A 17,751-nucleotide genomic window follows, 5' to 3' on the forward strand; every position below is an offset into this window, starting at 1 on the left:
CAGAGGCAGGAGGATGGGCAAAATAGGTGAAGGGGATAAAGGGGTACAAACTTCCAATTATAAAATAAGTAAGTTATAGCAATGAAAAGTACAGCATAGGGAATATAGTTAAAAAAAAAAAGTCAGTACAACAATGAACACAGTTAGTTGGCTGGAGACAGAGGAAACTTTGTAAAAGGGAATTTTCAATCCTGGAAAATAGCTATTTTCCAGTCTAAAGACTGCACGAAAAACACCAAGGAGAATACATTCAAGTTAATGGAAACAAGTCTTTATTAAGTAACTTTTAATATCAGAAAAATAAAACTCTTATAATTCTCTTTACAGCAAATATATAATATCAGTGCTTTGGCCATCTTAAGTTAAAGGCCCTTTATCATAAAATATATGGTTTTAAACTTTACTCAAATTGAATTTATAATCCCTATGACTTCCCTACATATACATAACAAAAGAGTGTAGTAAAATTAGCAAATACTAAACTATATTGATAATTTATCATTCTTAGTTTGTGGTTTTTAGAAACAGTACACGCACCTAATATATGTCGATTCCTTGGCTTATTAGTTGCAGTGTACGATGCAACAAAATACAAAATACATGCTTGGTGAACATTCGTTCATATCTACAAGACGGCAGCTAAAGATTAGGTTTCAATACTGACATTTAACTATCCTACAAGCAATTAGCATTACATGATAATATGCCATCAAGGCAATTTTTTATACTGAAAAAATCAAAATAAAAACCGTTATTTGTAAACTTTTATACGAAATGTAACTCTTCAAGTGAAAATAAAAAATAAAATTTGTCTATTTACTATTCAATACACATTAAGATTTCAATTTTTGTTATACTGAGAAAAAAAGCTCTTTTGTGTTGGGAAAATAATGCTTCAAAAAATAATTAGTAGAAAAACCCACCAGTATAATGTTTTGTCCTTTCAATGCCAACAGATTTGGGGACATTCTGAGGATGAAGTTATAGACATCCGCAGGTGAAATGTAAAACTTTCCTTGTGATTGGAAACAGTTTTGAAATGACGTAAACTGATTGAAGGTCATCACAGCTGCTTTTGTGAATTATGTTAAGGGCATTATTATCCCTCTCTCCCTCCCTTTCCCCTAAGTTACTAAAAAATAAAAATATATTTATAATGTGCAAGACAAATATGGATTGAACATAAAATGCTTCACATTTTGATCTATAGTCTAAAATTAATCAACAGCTTGATCAGACTAATGAATGGAATGTTCGCATCCTCAATTATTAGCCAATATAGGTGCATCCCAAAGCCCTTCCTGAAATGGGAAGACCCAGGTGGCCATTTATTTCCACATTCACTGAGGGAGGCAATGGGTAGGAATTCACAATCGACACAATTGCATTCCTGATCCACTGATCATACCAGCCGTAAGCACTCTGGGCGAGATGAAAGTCAGTGTAGCAGTTTTTGTCCCAAATTATAACCAGTGATTGAGTAAACTGCCATCAGCCCTATTATTACCACTAAGTAATCACAATGCTTTAAAAAGTTACTTTCAATCCTGCAGAATTAGGCATAAGTTGTTGTAAAATAAAAAACGAACCTGTTTTGTCAAAACTGGCAGTGTAAAGAAGGCAGCACTGGGAAGTGTCTGAATCATCTGTAATGCCAAGTACCCTCCATAAACTCTTAATGTGGTTAGGCTTTGGGACCCATTGTTTTGAAATCCTAGACATATACAAATTTCTCATAGGCTCACACAACCTATAAGTATCTTCGCTCAGCCAAGTTGAACTTCAGCTTTAGCAATTCTTACACAAGCTATGTCTCTGGGTCTACAGAATAGTATTAATAATTCAAACCAAACTAATAGACAAGAGACCACTTAGGTTTAGTGTTACCATAGCAGCCTTTTATAAGTTTACTAACAACTTTAGTCTAATCCCAATAAAGCCTGATAACAGTCATAAGAATTCATTAGGAAGCTTACTGGGGTACCATTATACCCATGCCTTTATGAGTCCATATAGAGATATAGGATTTCTGTATATATATATATATATATATATATATATATATAGTTAAGAGTGAATTTGGATTGCCTGAGTAACAGCTGTCTGGCAAACTGGACATGATGGCGTTCTCTTTTCACAGATCTTGTTGGCACATTCCATGCAGAAGAGGTTGTGGCCACATGGAACTAGGGCAGCGATAACTTCATTCTCAAAGCAGATCACACAGTCGTGCTTTCGTCTTGATTCTGGAGGTGAGCTAGAGGTGGAACCACCATTGGAAGAGGAGTAACTGTTGGTACCATTAGAAAAAGCAGGGATGTATATTGGAAGGCCAACATGGTTGCCTGTACTAGGTGGGTCGCTCCTAACACTCCGAGCAAGTGGGTGTTCAATGCTCTCAGGAAATGTAGGAGACAGACGAGGAGTAGATGGCTGACTTCCTCTACGCTGGGTCTTCATATTACCAGAAGGATCACTCCCAAAGCCAGAGAGTGGGTTAACTGGTTCAAACGGAGTCCAGATAGTTTGAGCGGATGTTGGTAGAGAGTCAAAGGCAGGAGAATCAACTGCAAGATCTTCGGAGCCTACAGATGGTAGTGTATCTCCAAACCAAAAGTTTCCTGTGCTAAATGGGCTTGTTGGACTAAAGTCAGCCAGCCTATTGCTTCCAAAGTAGGAATCTGTGGAACCACTTCCCAGAGAACTGGAACTATCATTTCGATAATTGGATATCATTCTTGCGCGGCTAGGTGGAACTGGATTGGAGGAGAGCCATGCAGAGCCAAGAGTGCCACCTTCAAAGCTTACATCGGTACCGTTGTAATGGAAATCATTCTCTTCATTGAGCTCAATATAATTCCCTGTACGCATGGCAATATGCATTTCTATCTCTTCCCGTGCTCGGTCAACATTTTCGGGCATCCCTGTCACTTCAAAGACAGGTTCTTTATCTCTGCTTGGAGTTACTATGTATGTGTGGGTCTGCTGCTGAATTCTTTTAATGGTTGCTCCTTTTGGTCCAACTACTAATCCTACCACACGATAGGGGACCCTGACTTGAACGGTGGTTTGACCAGGCAGATTAGGACTACATGACAGCCCTCCCAGGGCAGGGCCATTTTTGTTTCGAGATGCACGAATCATGGAGAAGTGCTCTGCGGCTGAAAGGATTTCTCTTTTGGCCATGGCAACATCTTCTTTCCGTCCAGTGACAACAAAAATAGGCTCTTCCCCACGAACAGGTGTCTTGATATATGTGTTTGTCTTGGCTCTCAGTGCTTTAATTTTACAACCTGTTAGAAAGAAAACATTTCATAAGAAACAACACTTACTTCAACAATCAGTATTGATAAAGACAAATTCCAAAACTCCTTTCAAGCTAATCTTCTGTTTCTGGGCAGGTTTTTCTTTCTTTTAATTTTAGAATTTTTTCTTATTATAAACACTTCTCCCTAGATGGCAAACAGCTTTTCCTAATTCCACTAATGCTCCTAGATCCTCAGGTATACTTGTCTGGGGATCTTAACTCACAAGTCAGGCTTATTGTTTTCTTCCTCCTATTATTGGTCATTGCAATTGAGACATGAAGTACCCTATACAGTCAGAACACTAATGGTTTATGGCTTTGCAGGGTGTTGGTGGTAAAGAAAAACCATCAATGCACATGTGAGACATTTAATATCTGTTCTCATATAATCTACACAACAGCCCTAAGACTATAGACTATTATACTCATTTTATTGCCAAGGAAAATAAGTATAGAATAACTGTATACCTTGTCCAAGTTCACACAGCTAGTAAGTGGCAAAGCCAGAATTAAGCCTCGTATGCCTTCAAAATCTACAGTCTGTCAGTCCAAGAACCTGAAATTTCACACAACTATACAATAGCAGCTCTTTAACTAGCTTCTGCTTAATTGTCTTACCATTTTAGCTTAACACTACCTTTTCTTCTGTAAAATTCAACTGCTAACAACAGCAAAGTGCTCATGGCTCAAAGGTCATCTCATTTCTGCTCGCATCGGTTGAATTTTAGGCTAAGAATCAGTTGTGCTTATCCCTGTATGTGTTTATACTAGCTGTACTCGTACATTAAATTATTAATCAGTGAAATAGAATGAAGGGCATTTTATTTGTATGAAAATTGACTATTTTTGACAATTTCAACTAAGATGTGTACCTTAAAGAAAAAAAGATGCTGTTGAACTATGTATGGGTGAGACAACTATAAAAGACTGAGGTAGGAAACTGACACAGAATCATTCTGCACTCACTGTAAAGTTCTTGCTAAATTCAAAAGAAACATTGGAAACTTACAGAATGCGAGCATTGGGATGTAGATTTACCAAAGGAGGATGACTCGGACTGGCAGAGCCATTCTCAAACAAAACACTTTGGACTCAAATCCCACGTATATTTAACTTAAAATATCTAAGACACATATGCCTAACTATTCATAATTGTCATCCTTTAACTTTTTGGGGGTAATTACCCATTTCAGTGCCAACAATGTGAGACTAGAGGCCTTCAAACTGTACTTAAAGGGGAATAAAACTCTAGGGAGTTAACATTTTTCAAAGATCTTAACATGAAGCATGCCTAGCTTGTATAACTGCAATAGTCCCCCGAACACAAAGTAGCTCTCCTTGCCACCAGTTGGGCCTCACTCCAATCTCTTCTCTATATTCACTTTAGTTAGATAATGCTTTCTAAATACAGCAGAGATCACATAATTACTTCTTTGAAAAAGTGTTTTAATGGCTCCGTTATCTTAACGATAAAGTTCACAAAATATGGCACACAAGGTCCCTCTTTACTTGGTATCTGATTACCTCTCACTAGCTTTCTCTCTCTACCACTCCTTTCTCTCCTCCCCAAACTCTGCAGTGTGCTTCCACCATATTAAATTCCTATCCGTGCTCCCTTGCTTCCATGACTAGAATGTTCCTTTGTCCTTGCCTCTTTATTCCCAGCTCTGCTTGCTTAACTCCTGCTTAGCCTTTCAGATTTTAGTATAGATGCTTCATCTTCTATGAAGCTTCCTCTTGCTCAGTACTGGTTTGTGTGCCCTTGAGCATTCCCAAACCACTGTGTGGCTAACTGTCAAGTATCTACCATGGGGTGGCCTCACAATAATTGTTGAAACAAAGATCATTGTTTCTCTGTATGGTCCTTTCTTATGCATCTTGCTTTGCATCTAAGCTTTTTTTTTGGAGCTTTTTAAGACTTTCATATTCTGGCCCCATGCTGCTAATCCAACCTTTCTGAAGGGAGTTGATTATGCTAACTTCAATTATAGCATACTCAACACAACTTCATTCAACCTACCACTCAACTTTTAGATTTTAACCACAAATGAAAAGCCTGTTCCCCCTCCCAACAAACTGTGAAACTTATAAAGAAATGGCTGCTTTCTCACTGCTGGATCCTCATACCTATCATGAAAACCCTTTCAGAGTCAGGTTTACTCTAACCTGAAGGCTATGTTCATTTGAGAAGCAGGGGTGGTGGGGTGGTGGTGGTGTGGATGGGTGGGTAAAAGCAAAGCTGCAAGGAAAGCACTTAGAGCCAGGGGGAAGGGGGTGGCTTAAGGCTATCAAGAAATTACTACAATGAGTTGAATTTATGCTACTGTAAAACATGAAAGGTTTTATTATAAAGAGTATTGCAGTAAGTTTACCCTTACCCAGAACTACAAGAAGATTAAATTGACTGGATACCTTTTTGAGGGTAGGAAAATGCTTTATTTGCTTTTGTTCCACAAGAGAAAGTGGGGTTAAATACAAGAGCTATAAAACTTCTTTATCTATTGATTATTTATACAGGCTGAATCTCCAGAAGACTCCCTCATTCAGCATAGTGGGTGTTGCCTGGGCCTATGAACTGAGACCACTTTCTATTAGCCGGTATGTGATTGATGGAGAGATGCTGACGAATTCTGAAAAGGGTGATATGAGCACACAACTATTCACATCATACACTCAGGGGAGTTAACTGTTATAATCTGAATACATGCAGTTATAGTCTGGGCTACTTAAGAAGGCAGTCAGTCTGCTACAGTCACATTCCTAACAAAGAGGGTCCTGATCATTCTACAGAAAAACACCAGGCAATTTCTATTAAAGACAAAAGGAGAATTAAATCAGCCTAAGGGTCTATCTAAGGTTCACTCCTCTCAACCTTTAGTAATACTGACCATGTGGAAACTTCTCCAAATAAATACTTCCAAGACTATAAGCAATAGTCAGTTGCACCTTAGTAGAATATTGTTTAATATCTAGTAGGTATATTATTAACTAAGAAAGTATGCTTAATGGTATACAGAACACTATTTGGCCTATGGCTGATACTAATAAATAGGTGTGTAATACATGGCTTATTAGGAAGACAGAAGATGAATGTTTTGAGCATTGATCATTTCTGAGATAGGGTATGACAGGCCAGAGGTAAAAGGAAGACAGCAAAGCCAACCCCTTTTTAGGCCACTGCCAACAGAATAGAAAAAAGTATTTCTTCTCTCTCCTAAATTTTATAAGACATTTTTAACACAGTAGTCTGAATTCAGATTAGGAATACAGGGAACATCAATGAATTATAATAGTGTTTTTATAGGAACCTACACATTTTCTAGAAGTTGGAGACAATTTGAATATGCAGAGTTCTGAACAGGAACACAAAGTAAAGGAGGGAAAAAACCTTGTTTTATTTTGCAGGTACAGAAGGTAAAACACCTTTGGAATATTTTAGATTGTTTCTATTTGGAAATTTGAAGATATTTAGAAAATTATGGAACAATCTATAATCTCAAAGTGACACAAAACTCATAAAGTACTGATAAATTAGACTGTACTTTAAAAAAATTTGCTGTTCTAGCGTAAGTCATCAAAAACAAGGTAAAAAAGTCATTTTATAACTCATATCCCAAATAGCTGATTTCTCTCTCTTATACACATACACCTACTCTAAAAGTACCAAAATCCAATAGAAAAATTGGTTTAAAAAACAGCTCACAGTAAAGGAAATTTATAAATGGCTCAACATGAAAATTCCTGTTTTCAATTGAACTGAGGTATCATTTTCCACCTGTAAGACTGTCAAATATCAAAAACAAGAGATGGTAAGAATGGGAAAAAAGGGCCCTCATATTTAGCTGCTGAGAGTATAAATTTGCATAGAGGTGCAAAATGAGCTTTGTATATATTATTTACTGTTCATGTTAGTGTGAAGCTGATACAGCTATAAAATGGAATACTATGCAGTCATAAAACTGGTTTACTTAATGGTGTAGGCTAGGAGACTTAATTTTTCCTTATACTCTTATTTTTTATAAAACTTGAGCCAGACAAAAATACATTAGTTTTTCAAAGCAATATAGTTAGAACATTTAAAAATTAAAGATAAAAATGATGATTTACTAGGATTAGCAAAGCATATCAATTAGACTTTTGGCTAGTACTTGAGATTATTTTAAATTGTATGAACATCAGGGTAAATTATTTCATAGCCTCAAAGCTGAACAAGGTTTTTAATTCTAGGAAGTAAGGACTAACAATTGTTTTCTTACAGCTACAGATAAAAACCAGCATATGGCAAGCTGTCTATCAGACTGTAGAGGTTAAGAACTAGGAAGGCACCAACAGCTTTCTTGGTTGTAATTTTATTTTGATTTGGAAGTAAATTCCCTAAATAAAAATGGCTTCAACTTATCTCTGTGGTATAGGAATCCATTTCCTCTTTCTGTAACACTGTGGTTGGGGCTGTGTTTCACTTTAAAACTCTCTAGCTGCAGCCAGAATTCTGGTCCTCTCAGGATAGCAAAGGTCCTGTCTTGCTTCTTTGGGGTAAAGAGAGCCCCTCCTACCAGCTGTCTCAGCAATTAAGAGAGGGAGAGGGCCTCTGTTATTGGGAGAGGAGTTTAAAGGTGAAAAAAAGGAATTGAAAGATGGTATCTCCAGTGTTTCTCAAACCATGTGTTGTAGTACCAATTTAATGGGCTGCAATAAGCAACAGAAAAAAAAAGGGAAAAGAGAAAGGAAAACTCAATGCATTTCAAATGTTTCAGTGAAGTCTGTGTACAATGGGCTGCAGTGTAAATGTTCTTTTGTTGGGGGGAGTGGTGTCATAGTCAAAAAAGTTTAAAACCACAAGACCAGACCATCTTTAATTGCATAAAACATGTGGAATGATGTACTTATAACAAAAGAACCAGGTATAGAATTACAATCTGCAATGTAGATATTAAGTACACAAATCAATTCACTTTAAAACAGGAAGATTATCCAGATTATCTGGGTAGGTCTGAGCTAATTGTGAGTCCTTTGAGTTTTCTCCAGCTGGTCTCAGAAGTGCAGCCTGAAAGCAAACAGTCCATGGCTGCAGACAGCCTCTAGGAGCTAAAAATAAGGAGGCCTCCATCCAGAAATATTTTTCTGTTCTTTAATTTTGCTTACTGCCTGCTTTAGTTTCCTAATGCTGCCATAACAAGTTATCACACAAAGTCACTTCAGAGTCTATTTTACAGTAGGTCAGAAGTCTGACCTGGGTCTAATCAGGGCTAAAATCAAGGTACTGGCAGGGCTGGGTTCCCTTCTGGACACTCCAGTGGAGGATCTATTTCCTTGTTCATTCAGGTTATTAGCAGAGTTGAGTTGCTTACAGTTATAGGACTGAGTGAGCTTCCTCAGTTTAAGTGTGTTGGGCATTCTTACTTCTACTTCCTCCATCTTCAGAACCAGCAATGGAGGCCATATTCTTTTCATGCTTCAGATCTCTCCCCTTCTCCTATCTCTAACCTAACTGGGAAAGGTTTTTTGCTTTTAAGACCTCATTGTGATTACACTGCACCCACCTAGGTGATCTCAGACCGTTTTCCAATCTCAAGGACCATATCCCACATACAAGCTCTCCTTTCTAGGGTTCAAGTGTCCTTCTAGCTCTTTAGAATTCTCAGAAAAAATTTTTAAGAATACTCTCTCACTTTAGGTATCACTTTTGACAATACTTCAAACAGCTTCATTTGTGTGATTTTAGCTTTGTTTATTGTGGGCATACATACAAACATCTAATGCATTAAAACCAACTGGCATCTACTACTCTTAAAACAAAAGCTGCCAACAACGTAAAGTTGACTGGCTCCTTAGGTGAAGGGTTAGGAATAAAGGCAAGAGGGAATAAAACCCCAACTATTGCAATATGGAAACTAAAATGATAAACAATAAAATCGCAGGTTTCTAATCTAACAATTCAATAGAATAAACAGTGAGTGTCTACTTTGTGTGAGGTACTTCAGCTGACATTGAGGATGCAAAGATGACTGAGAATCAGTTCTACCTTCACTGACTTATATCAACTTCAGTTACCAAAAGGATCTGGTGTCTACGCATGTTTGTATACAGATGTCGATCTATTATTTTCTTTTATTGTTGGTGATTGTTGGTGTTCAAATCTTCTGTATCACTGCTGGTCTTTTGACTACTTGTCCCGCCTTACTGAGATAGGAGTGTTGAAGTCCCCAATTCTATTAGCTTGAGACCCCAAGTAAGTTACTTATCATCTCCATAGGTTTCTTTCCTTATCTGTATGGTAGAAGTAAAAATGCCCAACACACTTAAATGTTTGTTATTTAAGAAAAAAATCTAAGGAATCAACTTTCTATAGAAAGTTAAAAACACTTAAAAAATTTACTTCCTAAAAGATTAAACTTATATTTGGATTGTGAAAACCATGTTAAGAAATTATAAACTTTACAAAACTGGGAGGAGATATGTTGAAGTCAATGTGTTAATTTGAAATCTGGTATATTTTTGCATGATTTTAGGGGCTCTTTTTGGACCAAAATCAAAATATTAGAGCTATCAGAGATCATCTAGTTCAATCTCACTTTATACATGAAGTGAAGCCTTGAACTGCCCAAAATTACAAATGAATGACTCCTAAATACACCACTCTCAACCTTTTTTTTTTCCTAGTTCTCCTCTTCCCAGCATGTACAGAGTATTTTTTTAAATAGAGGTTAAACTATAATCCCCCCTATTTTTTCACTTAGTTTGGAGAATAGGATCAAAATGCTTAAAAAAAAAAAGAGGCTTATATATGGCCTTTCTTATGTAAAGCTGAAACACCCAGATGATGGAGTAAATAGTGATGAAAGGGTGAATAATTTCCCTAATGGAGGATTTTAAAATTAGGTTCATGCCCTTTACAGGATGTTAATAGAAACCTTAGAATTATCTCTGTTTAGGTACCATATATAATGGAATCGGATTCATTTGTAAATGATTCTCTTCTAGACCAGCTTAGCTCTTTACCAAGAAACACATTTCAAAAGCTCAGATTGAAAATAGATTTTAAGACATACTGTAAATTTTAAAAAATACAAATCATTTAGTTACTGGTATAGCCCGGGAAAAACAACTAAAATGATAATTTTTAGTTTCAACTAGCATTTTCTCAGAGTACAAATCTAGCAATAAAAAAACTATAAATTTTACATTACTCTGTATAATTTATCATTATACTTTCAATTGTATAGTGAGTTTGCAGAAATGGCATCCTCTCAAACTTGATTCTCACAACAAATGGGTATGGGGGAAGGGCCGGGAAGAACAAGTAGATGGAGCAGGTTTATTTATTTATTTTCCACAAGAGGAAACTGAGACTCAAAGTTAAGTGATTTGTCCAAGGTCACAGGCAACAAATGGTGAAGCCATGTCCCTAGTGAGTTTTCTAAGTCCAAGTTCAGTGTCCCTTTCTGCAGTATACCAAATGGTTCTGAAGATAAACCAGAGGGAGGGGAGAGTGTACAGAAAGGGCATGGTAATAAAAAGGTCTGCCCGAAGTATACTTTCTGGGAGATTTCCTAGTTGTTTGGAACTATTCCCTCTTCACTGTCCCCCAGCAATGTTTAAAACAAACTACGTATGCTTACTTTCAATTACATCTGTTCTCATTACAGAACTGTCTTTATTATTTTAAGGCCCAGTCTTACTACTCCACGATACAACTTGGGGTGAAGTCAGGCTTCCCTGAATGCAATGAATTGTAGCCTTGGCTTACTGGACAAAGGCAGCAAACCAGGCCCACACGAACTGTACTTAAATCCCCAACAATGCCATGAAAGAGGTTCTAGTTATGCAGTATAACTTAACATTCTCAACATCAGCCGTGTAATAAAGACTGGGAACTATTCAAATAGCAGTAGGCTGTGCCTACATTCAATTTAAACAGACAATTATTTTAAAGGTTCAAATATCAGATTTAGTCTTTATAAATGTCTATATGGTAAGTAATGGCAGAATGGGAAAAGTTAAAAGTAACACCACAAATTATGGTATATAAGCTATTTGGGAAGCATTAAGACACAGTTTAGTTAAGAAAAATATCACTTTAGAATCACCTGAAGATCAATGGGGTTTTAAAATAGATTACCCATAATCTATTTGGAGTTTCCTAAAGAAGGTTTTAAACTGCAAATACACTTACCAATTTAGTACCTTATTATGAACCTTACTATCTGGTTTTTCATTTAGAGCTTAACTTTACAAATTTACAGAGCATAATTACATTTAAAAAAATTCTGTAGCAACCCCATAGACTATGAAACAATAATGTAGTCATCACGGCTATTTACTAATACTCTGGCTGTCTCCTGTAGCCACATGGTTGGAAAGCACTTTCTCACCCACTTGAAGTTAGGTGTGGCCAGATGACTTGATCTGATAAATGAAACATGAGCAGATGTGATAATTATTACTTCCGGGTCTAACATTTAAAGACCAACATGTGATATGCCACTGTCTCTGATCCCTCTGGCACAGGGGAAGACCAGTCAATACTTAAGATGGTGGCTGCTTCTTTGGCCTGAAAGACTAAAATGAGAGAGCCCCTGTGAATAAAAAACAAACCATTGTTGTTTAAATATTGAGATGTGGAAGTTCTTTGTAATCACAGAATACTATTTAAACCTATCTGGACAGAAGTGTCATATATCTAACAGATATTCAGACATCAATTGGTTCTAGTTCTACCACATTAAAATATGATGTGTGAAACTGTCTGCTAAAGCCAAGAGAAGGTGAACAAGATTAAACAGAGTGGTTCAAATTAATTTCAGATTTAACGAAAGTAATTCACAAAATATTAAGCATTATCTTATAAGTCATACAACATACACACACTACAAATGCTACCTTTCCTTGCAGATTTAAGATGTTAAGAACCACCTAGAATTCCAGTCTATTAATGTCGGTGGAAATTTTTCTAAATTGAAATCTCTAACAGACTAACAGTTCACAAACACTTGACTCCTTGGATCATTTTTATGTGGCTGATAACCAGAGGATAGAATATACACCCCTGAATTAATATTTTATTGTCCAATTCCTCCCCAGTGAATCAAAATATTAGCTGAGTTCATTAGTTGAGTAAGGCAGGAAGAAAAGATAGTAGTACCCATTTAGTATTATGCAAAACAGTAATTGGTCCTGAACTAATACAAACTATTATCAACTAAATTTAAACACTGAAGCCTAGAAAAGTTATAAAACTTAATTTTTAAAGGTAGCATGTATATACCCACAAGTGAACTTTCTGAACTATAAATGATAGCAAATTTTTAGTTAGACACATTAGAACTAGAATGATAACTGTGCCTTTGGGTAATAGAGACACCAGAATTATTAAGTAAATTAATTTTGATAGTGATAATTTAAGTTACACATGCTAGAAATACAGTATCTCAATTCATGATTGGGGCAGAAATTAGCCCCAAATATTCTGAACCTTCCCAAGCACGATGCTTCAATACTGAGGCAGCAGTATTCTCATTAGAATGATTATTTTTGATGTCTAACAACTGGTCTAAATCCAGTTCCATTATTTGACTAAGTTACTTTTCAGAAATCTAGTTTCCACATCTATAAAATGGGGACAACTGCCTAGCAGGGTTAACAGCTCCAGTAAAGCACCTAACATCGTACTTAGCAAAGAGAGGCCAACAATCCCTCATCCTTCATAAAAGATGACAGTGCTTTAGCATTATTCTGAAACTACTTCTCATGAAATGTATATTTCTTTCTTCAACAGAGAATTTATGTACCAAGCGTTCTTTTTCTCCTGAAAAAACATGCTCACACCTTATTTCAGTTGTGTTAGAACTTGAAGAGTGGCTCTACCCTAAGAAAACTGGGGGAAATTGTCACAAGGACATATAATAGAACTTGAAACAGTTTAACATATTAACCCTTTAAAATATGACAATATACACAACCACAGAGGATCAGTGAAGACAGGAGTAGCTCAATAAAGAAAAAAATCCCCAAAAGGATCTAGCTCATTGATAACCAATTCACTGGAACACAGGGGGAAAAAAAAAATAGAACTCCAGCTTCCATTTTTACTCATCTTTAAAGCATTTTTTTACATGTTTCATAATGTATAATATATCAGCATACATATGATTCATACACAAATATTCAATTTGGGGGATAAAAGCTTATTTTTTTTTTGACAGGTTGTATGTATAGTCAAAAAAGTTGTGATGACTTTTCTAGGATATAAGGACAGAGCACACCCGTATATCATCAATTAAAGTCAGTAATGAAAATAGTTGAAGACACACATTAATCTTATATATAAAACCTCAGGTTTTGAGTCTTTAAAACAATTGAATTTATGACATTCAGTGTTTCTTATAGTACAGTTAAGAATGGGCATAGAGTTCTATTTTAAATCCCTTTTTAGTTTAACTGGATTATCAATGACTATAAACTGGAACAAAGTTTGTTGACTGAAATTAGACCTATGTAACCACTGTGAGTATGTCCTGCAGGTACTACATTTTTTTAAAAGTTATGTCTTAAATGTGTTGTCATATTTACTTCCAATGTCTTTCTTAAAATTTCTTTGATAATCAGTAAGCCTCTTTAGTTCCTGGCTTTATTTTGCAGTATTGTTGGTTTCAAAGTGAGAAGCACAGCTTAAAAAATGGGGCCAATTTAACATTTGGAAATGACCATATGCTACTGGGGAGTACAAATATGAGGTCAACATTCTGCCAGCTTTCATCACTATCAAAAGCTGTGGCTTGTTTTTTTCAGAGACTTGAACCAGAGGCCATCTACATGAGCTGCTAGTCTATATGACTCAGAATTCCATTTGTCCTACTATCAGAGCTGAAGTCATAAATGTCCCCATCTGTGACATAATTATTTCCCAAACCAATTAAGAGATATCAAACAGAAAATTATGACTTCAGGTAATGAATAAAATGACAGGAATGGATAATTCTTAAGGACGAAAATTTAATTCATCCAAAGCAAATAAGTAAATTAAATCATTTGCCCTTTTATTCACTTGGGGAAAAGGGAAATTATTACACTGTGAAGGATGTACACATTAGAATTTGGCCTAGTTCTCTGTAGAAATGGGAAACTACAGATTTTATTATGTTGCTGCTGAAGGGTGGGGGTGGCAAAGGAGTCAATGATCCACTAGTTGAATGGTTCAGAACAGGAAAAGGGCAAGAACTTCTGCTCTTAAGATAAGATAGAGGATGATGACATACTTTTAACAGTACTGTCAACTCTGGGAAAATATTAAGTGCAAAAGGAATAGTCAGCAAGTTGTTTCCATGTCCTAAGACATAAATAGATTCACTTTTCCTTATTAACCAATAAGCACAGCTTTAACAGAAAACTGAAGACTATATCTCATTTGCTATAATTTAATAGATGGTACAAATAAAAATTTGGAATAAATTCAGTTTACTTTTAAATAATGGATGTGTGTAAAGATAAAGTTTGTGCAATTATGGACCATACCATAGTGCTTTTAAGGGTATAACAGAGAAGGACAAAAGTTTGTATTAATTAAACATACAAAACATCACTTTCTTTTCCCTTAGGAAAACTGGTATGTAAATGTTCTTTTTTTAAAAATTATTCTAAACTGTCACCATAAGCACACTGAAACAACTTGTCCTGAGGAAGGGGCATCTTGCCATGGTGTGGAGGGTTTTTCATACTCTGGCCGGAACAGATACCTTCCCAGCCCTTGTCACCACTCTCCTTTCCAGATTCTCGATGAAAAAACAAAAACAAAACCCCAAACACACCTTGCCTCACACTGTTTCTCAGTCTTTCTTCCATTTTCATTTGTTTTAAAGTCCTATCCATTCTGCAAAGAGGGTTGATGTTCTCATATGTGACTACAACACATTACTGCCATTCCACTATTAGACTGCTAGCTTTTTAAGGGCAGCAAATATTATCTGAATCAACCTTACATTCCCAACTGCCATAAACTCAATGCCTGGCAAAATATAAGCTTAAAACATAGCACTTCCTTGATGTTCCTTTAATTGAACAGCCAACTCATTCTTGATTTATAAATTCTATCCTATGTAAGGTGAAGCAATTCTCTCCTGGATTAGTGTCTTAAGTATTGAAACAAAACAAAACAAAACAAAATCCAACCAATCAAGGCATGCAAAACTTATTTACCGAACTATAGGAATAAACTCTCAATTGGATGGTACCAGCTTTGAACAGCGCCTTTAAGTACCATCATCAGGCAGTCTGAAATAAGCTATTTCTTCTATCGAGATTTCAGATGGGTTTTTCTTATTAAAATCCTAGAGGTAAGAAGCCAACACTGTTACCTGAAACCACCATTTCGACAGACCTCTTATTTGTGTGTACTTTAGACCACTTGGGAAAGATGAGATCATTTTATTTGACCCCAACAGTGCTCTAACAATAAAGAGACATGCATCACCCAGGCTAAACCATACTGTAATAAGGCAGCTGCAAGTAATATTTAGTCCTTCAATACAGGGGAAAAAGCTACACTAAAGAGCAGAGGCCCTTCCCTAAAAACGTCAGATGCAGAGGTGCTCTGGACATCCCCTTCCCCCACCTTCACAAATCTACTCCTGGAATCTGAGACATAGGTCCTTTGTCTGAACAACGTGGGAGGAGTCTGTCTGCAGTACTGGTGTGCTGGCAAGTGAAGAGAATTTGAGAAAACTGTATAAACGCACAAAGTTCCTTAACTCAGTTACCTTACTGTCCAATTTTTCTTTATCGCGTACACTAAAGTGATCTAAAAGATGGAACAATGTGCCTCTTGGAGGGGTGGATTTTATCAAAAGGAATACGGTAAGATCAGCAGAGTTAGGCTGCTCTTCAAAAGCTAAGTTTATGAATAGCGGAGAGGCAGAAGGGGGTGGTGGCGTTACCCACCACTTGAATACCCCTTTCCCTCTCCAGTGAGCTCTTTCTACAAGCCTCTATTTCTGTCAGTTTCTTCATCTGAACAAGCTGTTTGTTGTAAGGAGAGCTGGGCGCTTTCACCAGATACTCGGCTGCGCAAACTTGCAATCTCGAAGATTTCAGTGTACAACACCGAACCCCCAAACGAACGACCTTTTACCGCCTCACTTGAGGTTTTTGGTGTCACGCCAGCCCGGAGTTCCACGAATACTGCCCGAGTAAAGTGAACACCGCCGGACAGGATGGCCCGAGAAACTTGACACCTTTTATCATGCAAAACTAGCGGATCACCGTGGGTTTTCGCAAGGTGACCCATCTCCTCATCTCAGCCACACTCGGCTGCTCCTGGACCCCTTCGTGGTGGACCGGGGAGACTGGCCGGGTTCCCTTATTTTGCCCCAAGCCCGTCTTTCGTCTCCCCACCCACACCCAGGACATCCTCCCCGCACTCACCCTGGCGACCGACAATCTCGGCGACATGCTCGGAGCTGGGCACAGGGACGCACTCGGTGGTGTTGACGCTCTTCCTCCGGAGCAGGGCCGCCTGCTCCCCGTTCAGGGCGGCCGCCGCCGCCCCGCAGCCGCCAGGGCTGTAGGCGTGGGACAGCATCGCCGCCATCATGCCCTGGGCATCGTCCCCTCCGTAGAGCACCCCCGCCGCCGCGGCCGCTTCCCGGGCATCGAAGCCGGCGGGGGGCAGCAGCACAGACCCCAGGGGCCCGCCCGGGATCGGCTGGGTCTGGGAGGCGGCGGCCGCGGGCGGCGACAGCAGCAGCAGCGACGGCCGGTCCTCCTCCTCTGCCTCCTCCAGCTCTTCCTCCTCCAGCAGATCCCCGTCCAGCTCCGCTTCCTCCCCCTCCTCCTCGTCTTCTTCCAGCTCCAGCTCGGTCGCCTCCGGGGCCCCGGGCCCGCCGGGCGGAGCCCGCTCCTCCGGAGACAGCCCTGCCGCCCGCCGGGCCTGGCCCTGCGCTGCCACCGCCGCGGCCCTGGCCGCCGGGGTGCCGGGCTCCGCCGGGCTGGGGTCGTCGAGGCCTAGCGCGGCCAGGCGCTCCCTCAGCAGGAGCCCGTCCCCCTCGAGCTCCGGGCCGCCCACGGGCGGCGGCGGCGGCGGCGGCTGCGGCAGGGGGACCGGGGCCGCCGCCAGGGCCAGGGCCGCGGAGCTGCCGCTCGGCATCGCGGCGGCGCGCTGTCAATGGCGGCGGCGGCGGCGGCGGCCGGGTCAGGCGCGGCGGGCGGCTGGCCCCATGGCGGACAGGGCCCGGGCCCTGCTCAGCGCGCAAACACCTTTCCTCTGGGGAGGCGGCGGGGCTGGCGACCGGAGCTGAGGAGCGCCGGGGCCGCCCAGAGACCGGAGAGGGCGGGGTGGAGGGGCAGGGGAAGGAGGACGAGGTAGGTAACTAGGTGGGTGGGTGGGGACGGCGGCGGGGCGGGCTGGTGGAGGTGGCAGCGGCTCCCCTCTCACGGTTTCTTTTGTTTCATGG

General features: G+C 39.2%; 2 protein-coding genes across 2 annotated transcripts in view; one reads left to right on the forward strand and one right to left on the reverse strand.

The window, feature by feature from the left end:
- Window positions 1–249: 249 nt before the first annotated feature.
- Window positions 250–17,611, reverse strand: MEX3C (mex-3 RNA binding family member C). Its single transcript, XM_036918580.2, has 2 exons — window positions 16,724–17,611; window positions 250–3,293 (listed from the first exon to the last, which is right to left on the reverse strand). Exons 1-2 carry the CDS (start codon window positions 17,442–17,444, stop codon window positions 2,068–2,070), a joined length of 1,947 nt encoding a protein of 648 aa, XP_036774475.1. The 5' UTR covers window positions 17,445–17,611; the 3' UTR covers window positions 250–2,067.
- Window positions 17,321–17,751, forward strand: part of LOC118928935 (uncharacterized) — a 346,570-nt gene continuing 346,139 nt past the window's right edge. The window contains exon 1 of the mRNA XM_057504188.1: window positions 17,321–17,659. Within this exon, the coding sequence (XP_057360171.1) occupies window positions 17,463–17,659 (197 nt within the window). The 5' untranslated portion in view covers window positions 17,321–17,462. The remainder of the gene's footprint in view (window positions 17,660–17,751) is intronic.

The sequence above is a fragment of the Manis pentadactyla genome, chromosome 6, assembly GCF_030020395.1.
Source record: "Manis pentadactyla isolate mManPen7 chromosome 6, mManPen7.hap1, whole genome shotgun sequence".
NCBI classification, from domain to species: domain Eukaryota; kingdom Metazoa; phylum Chordata; class Mammalia; order Pholidota; family Manidae; genus Manis; species Manis pentadactyla.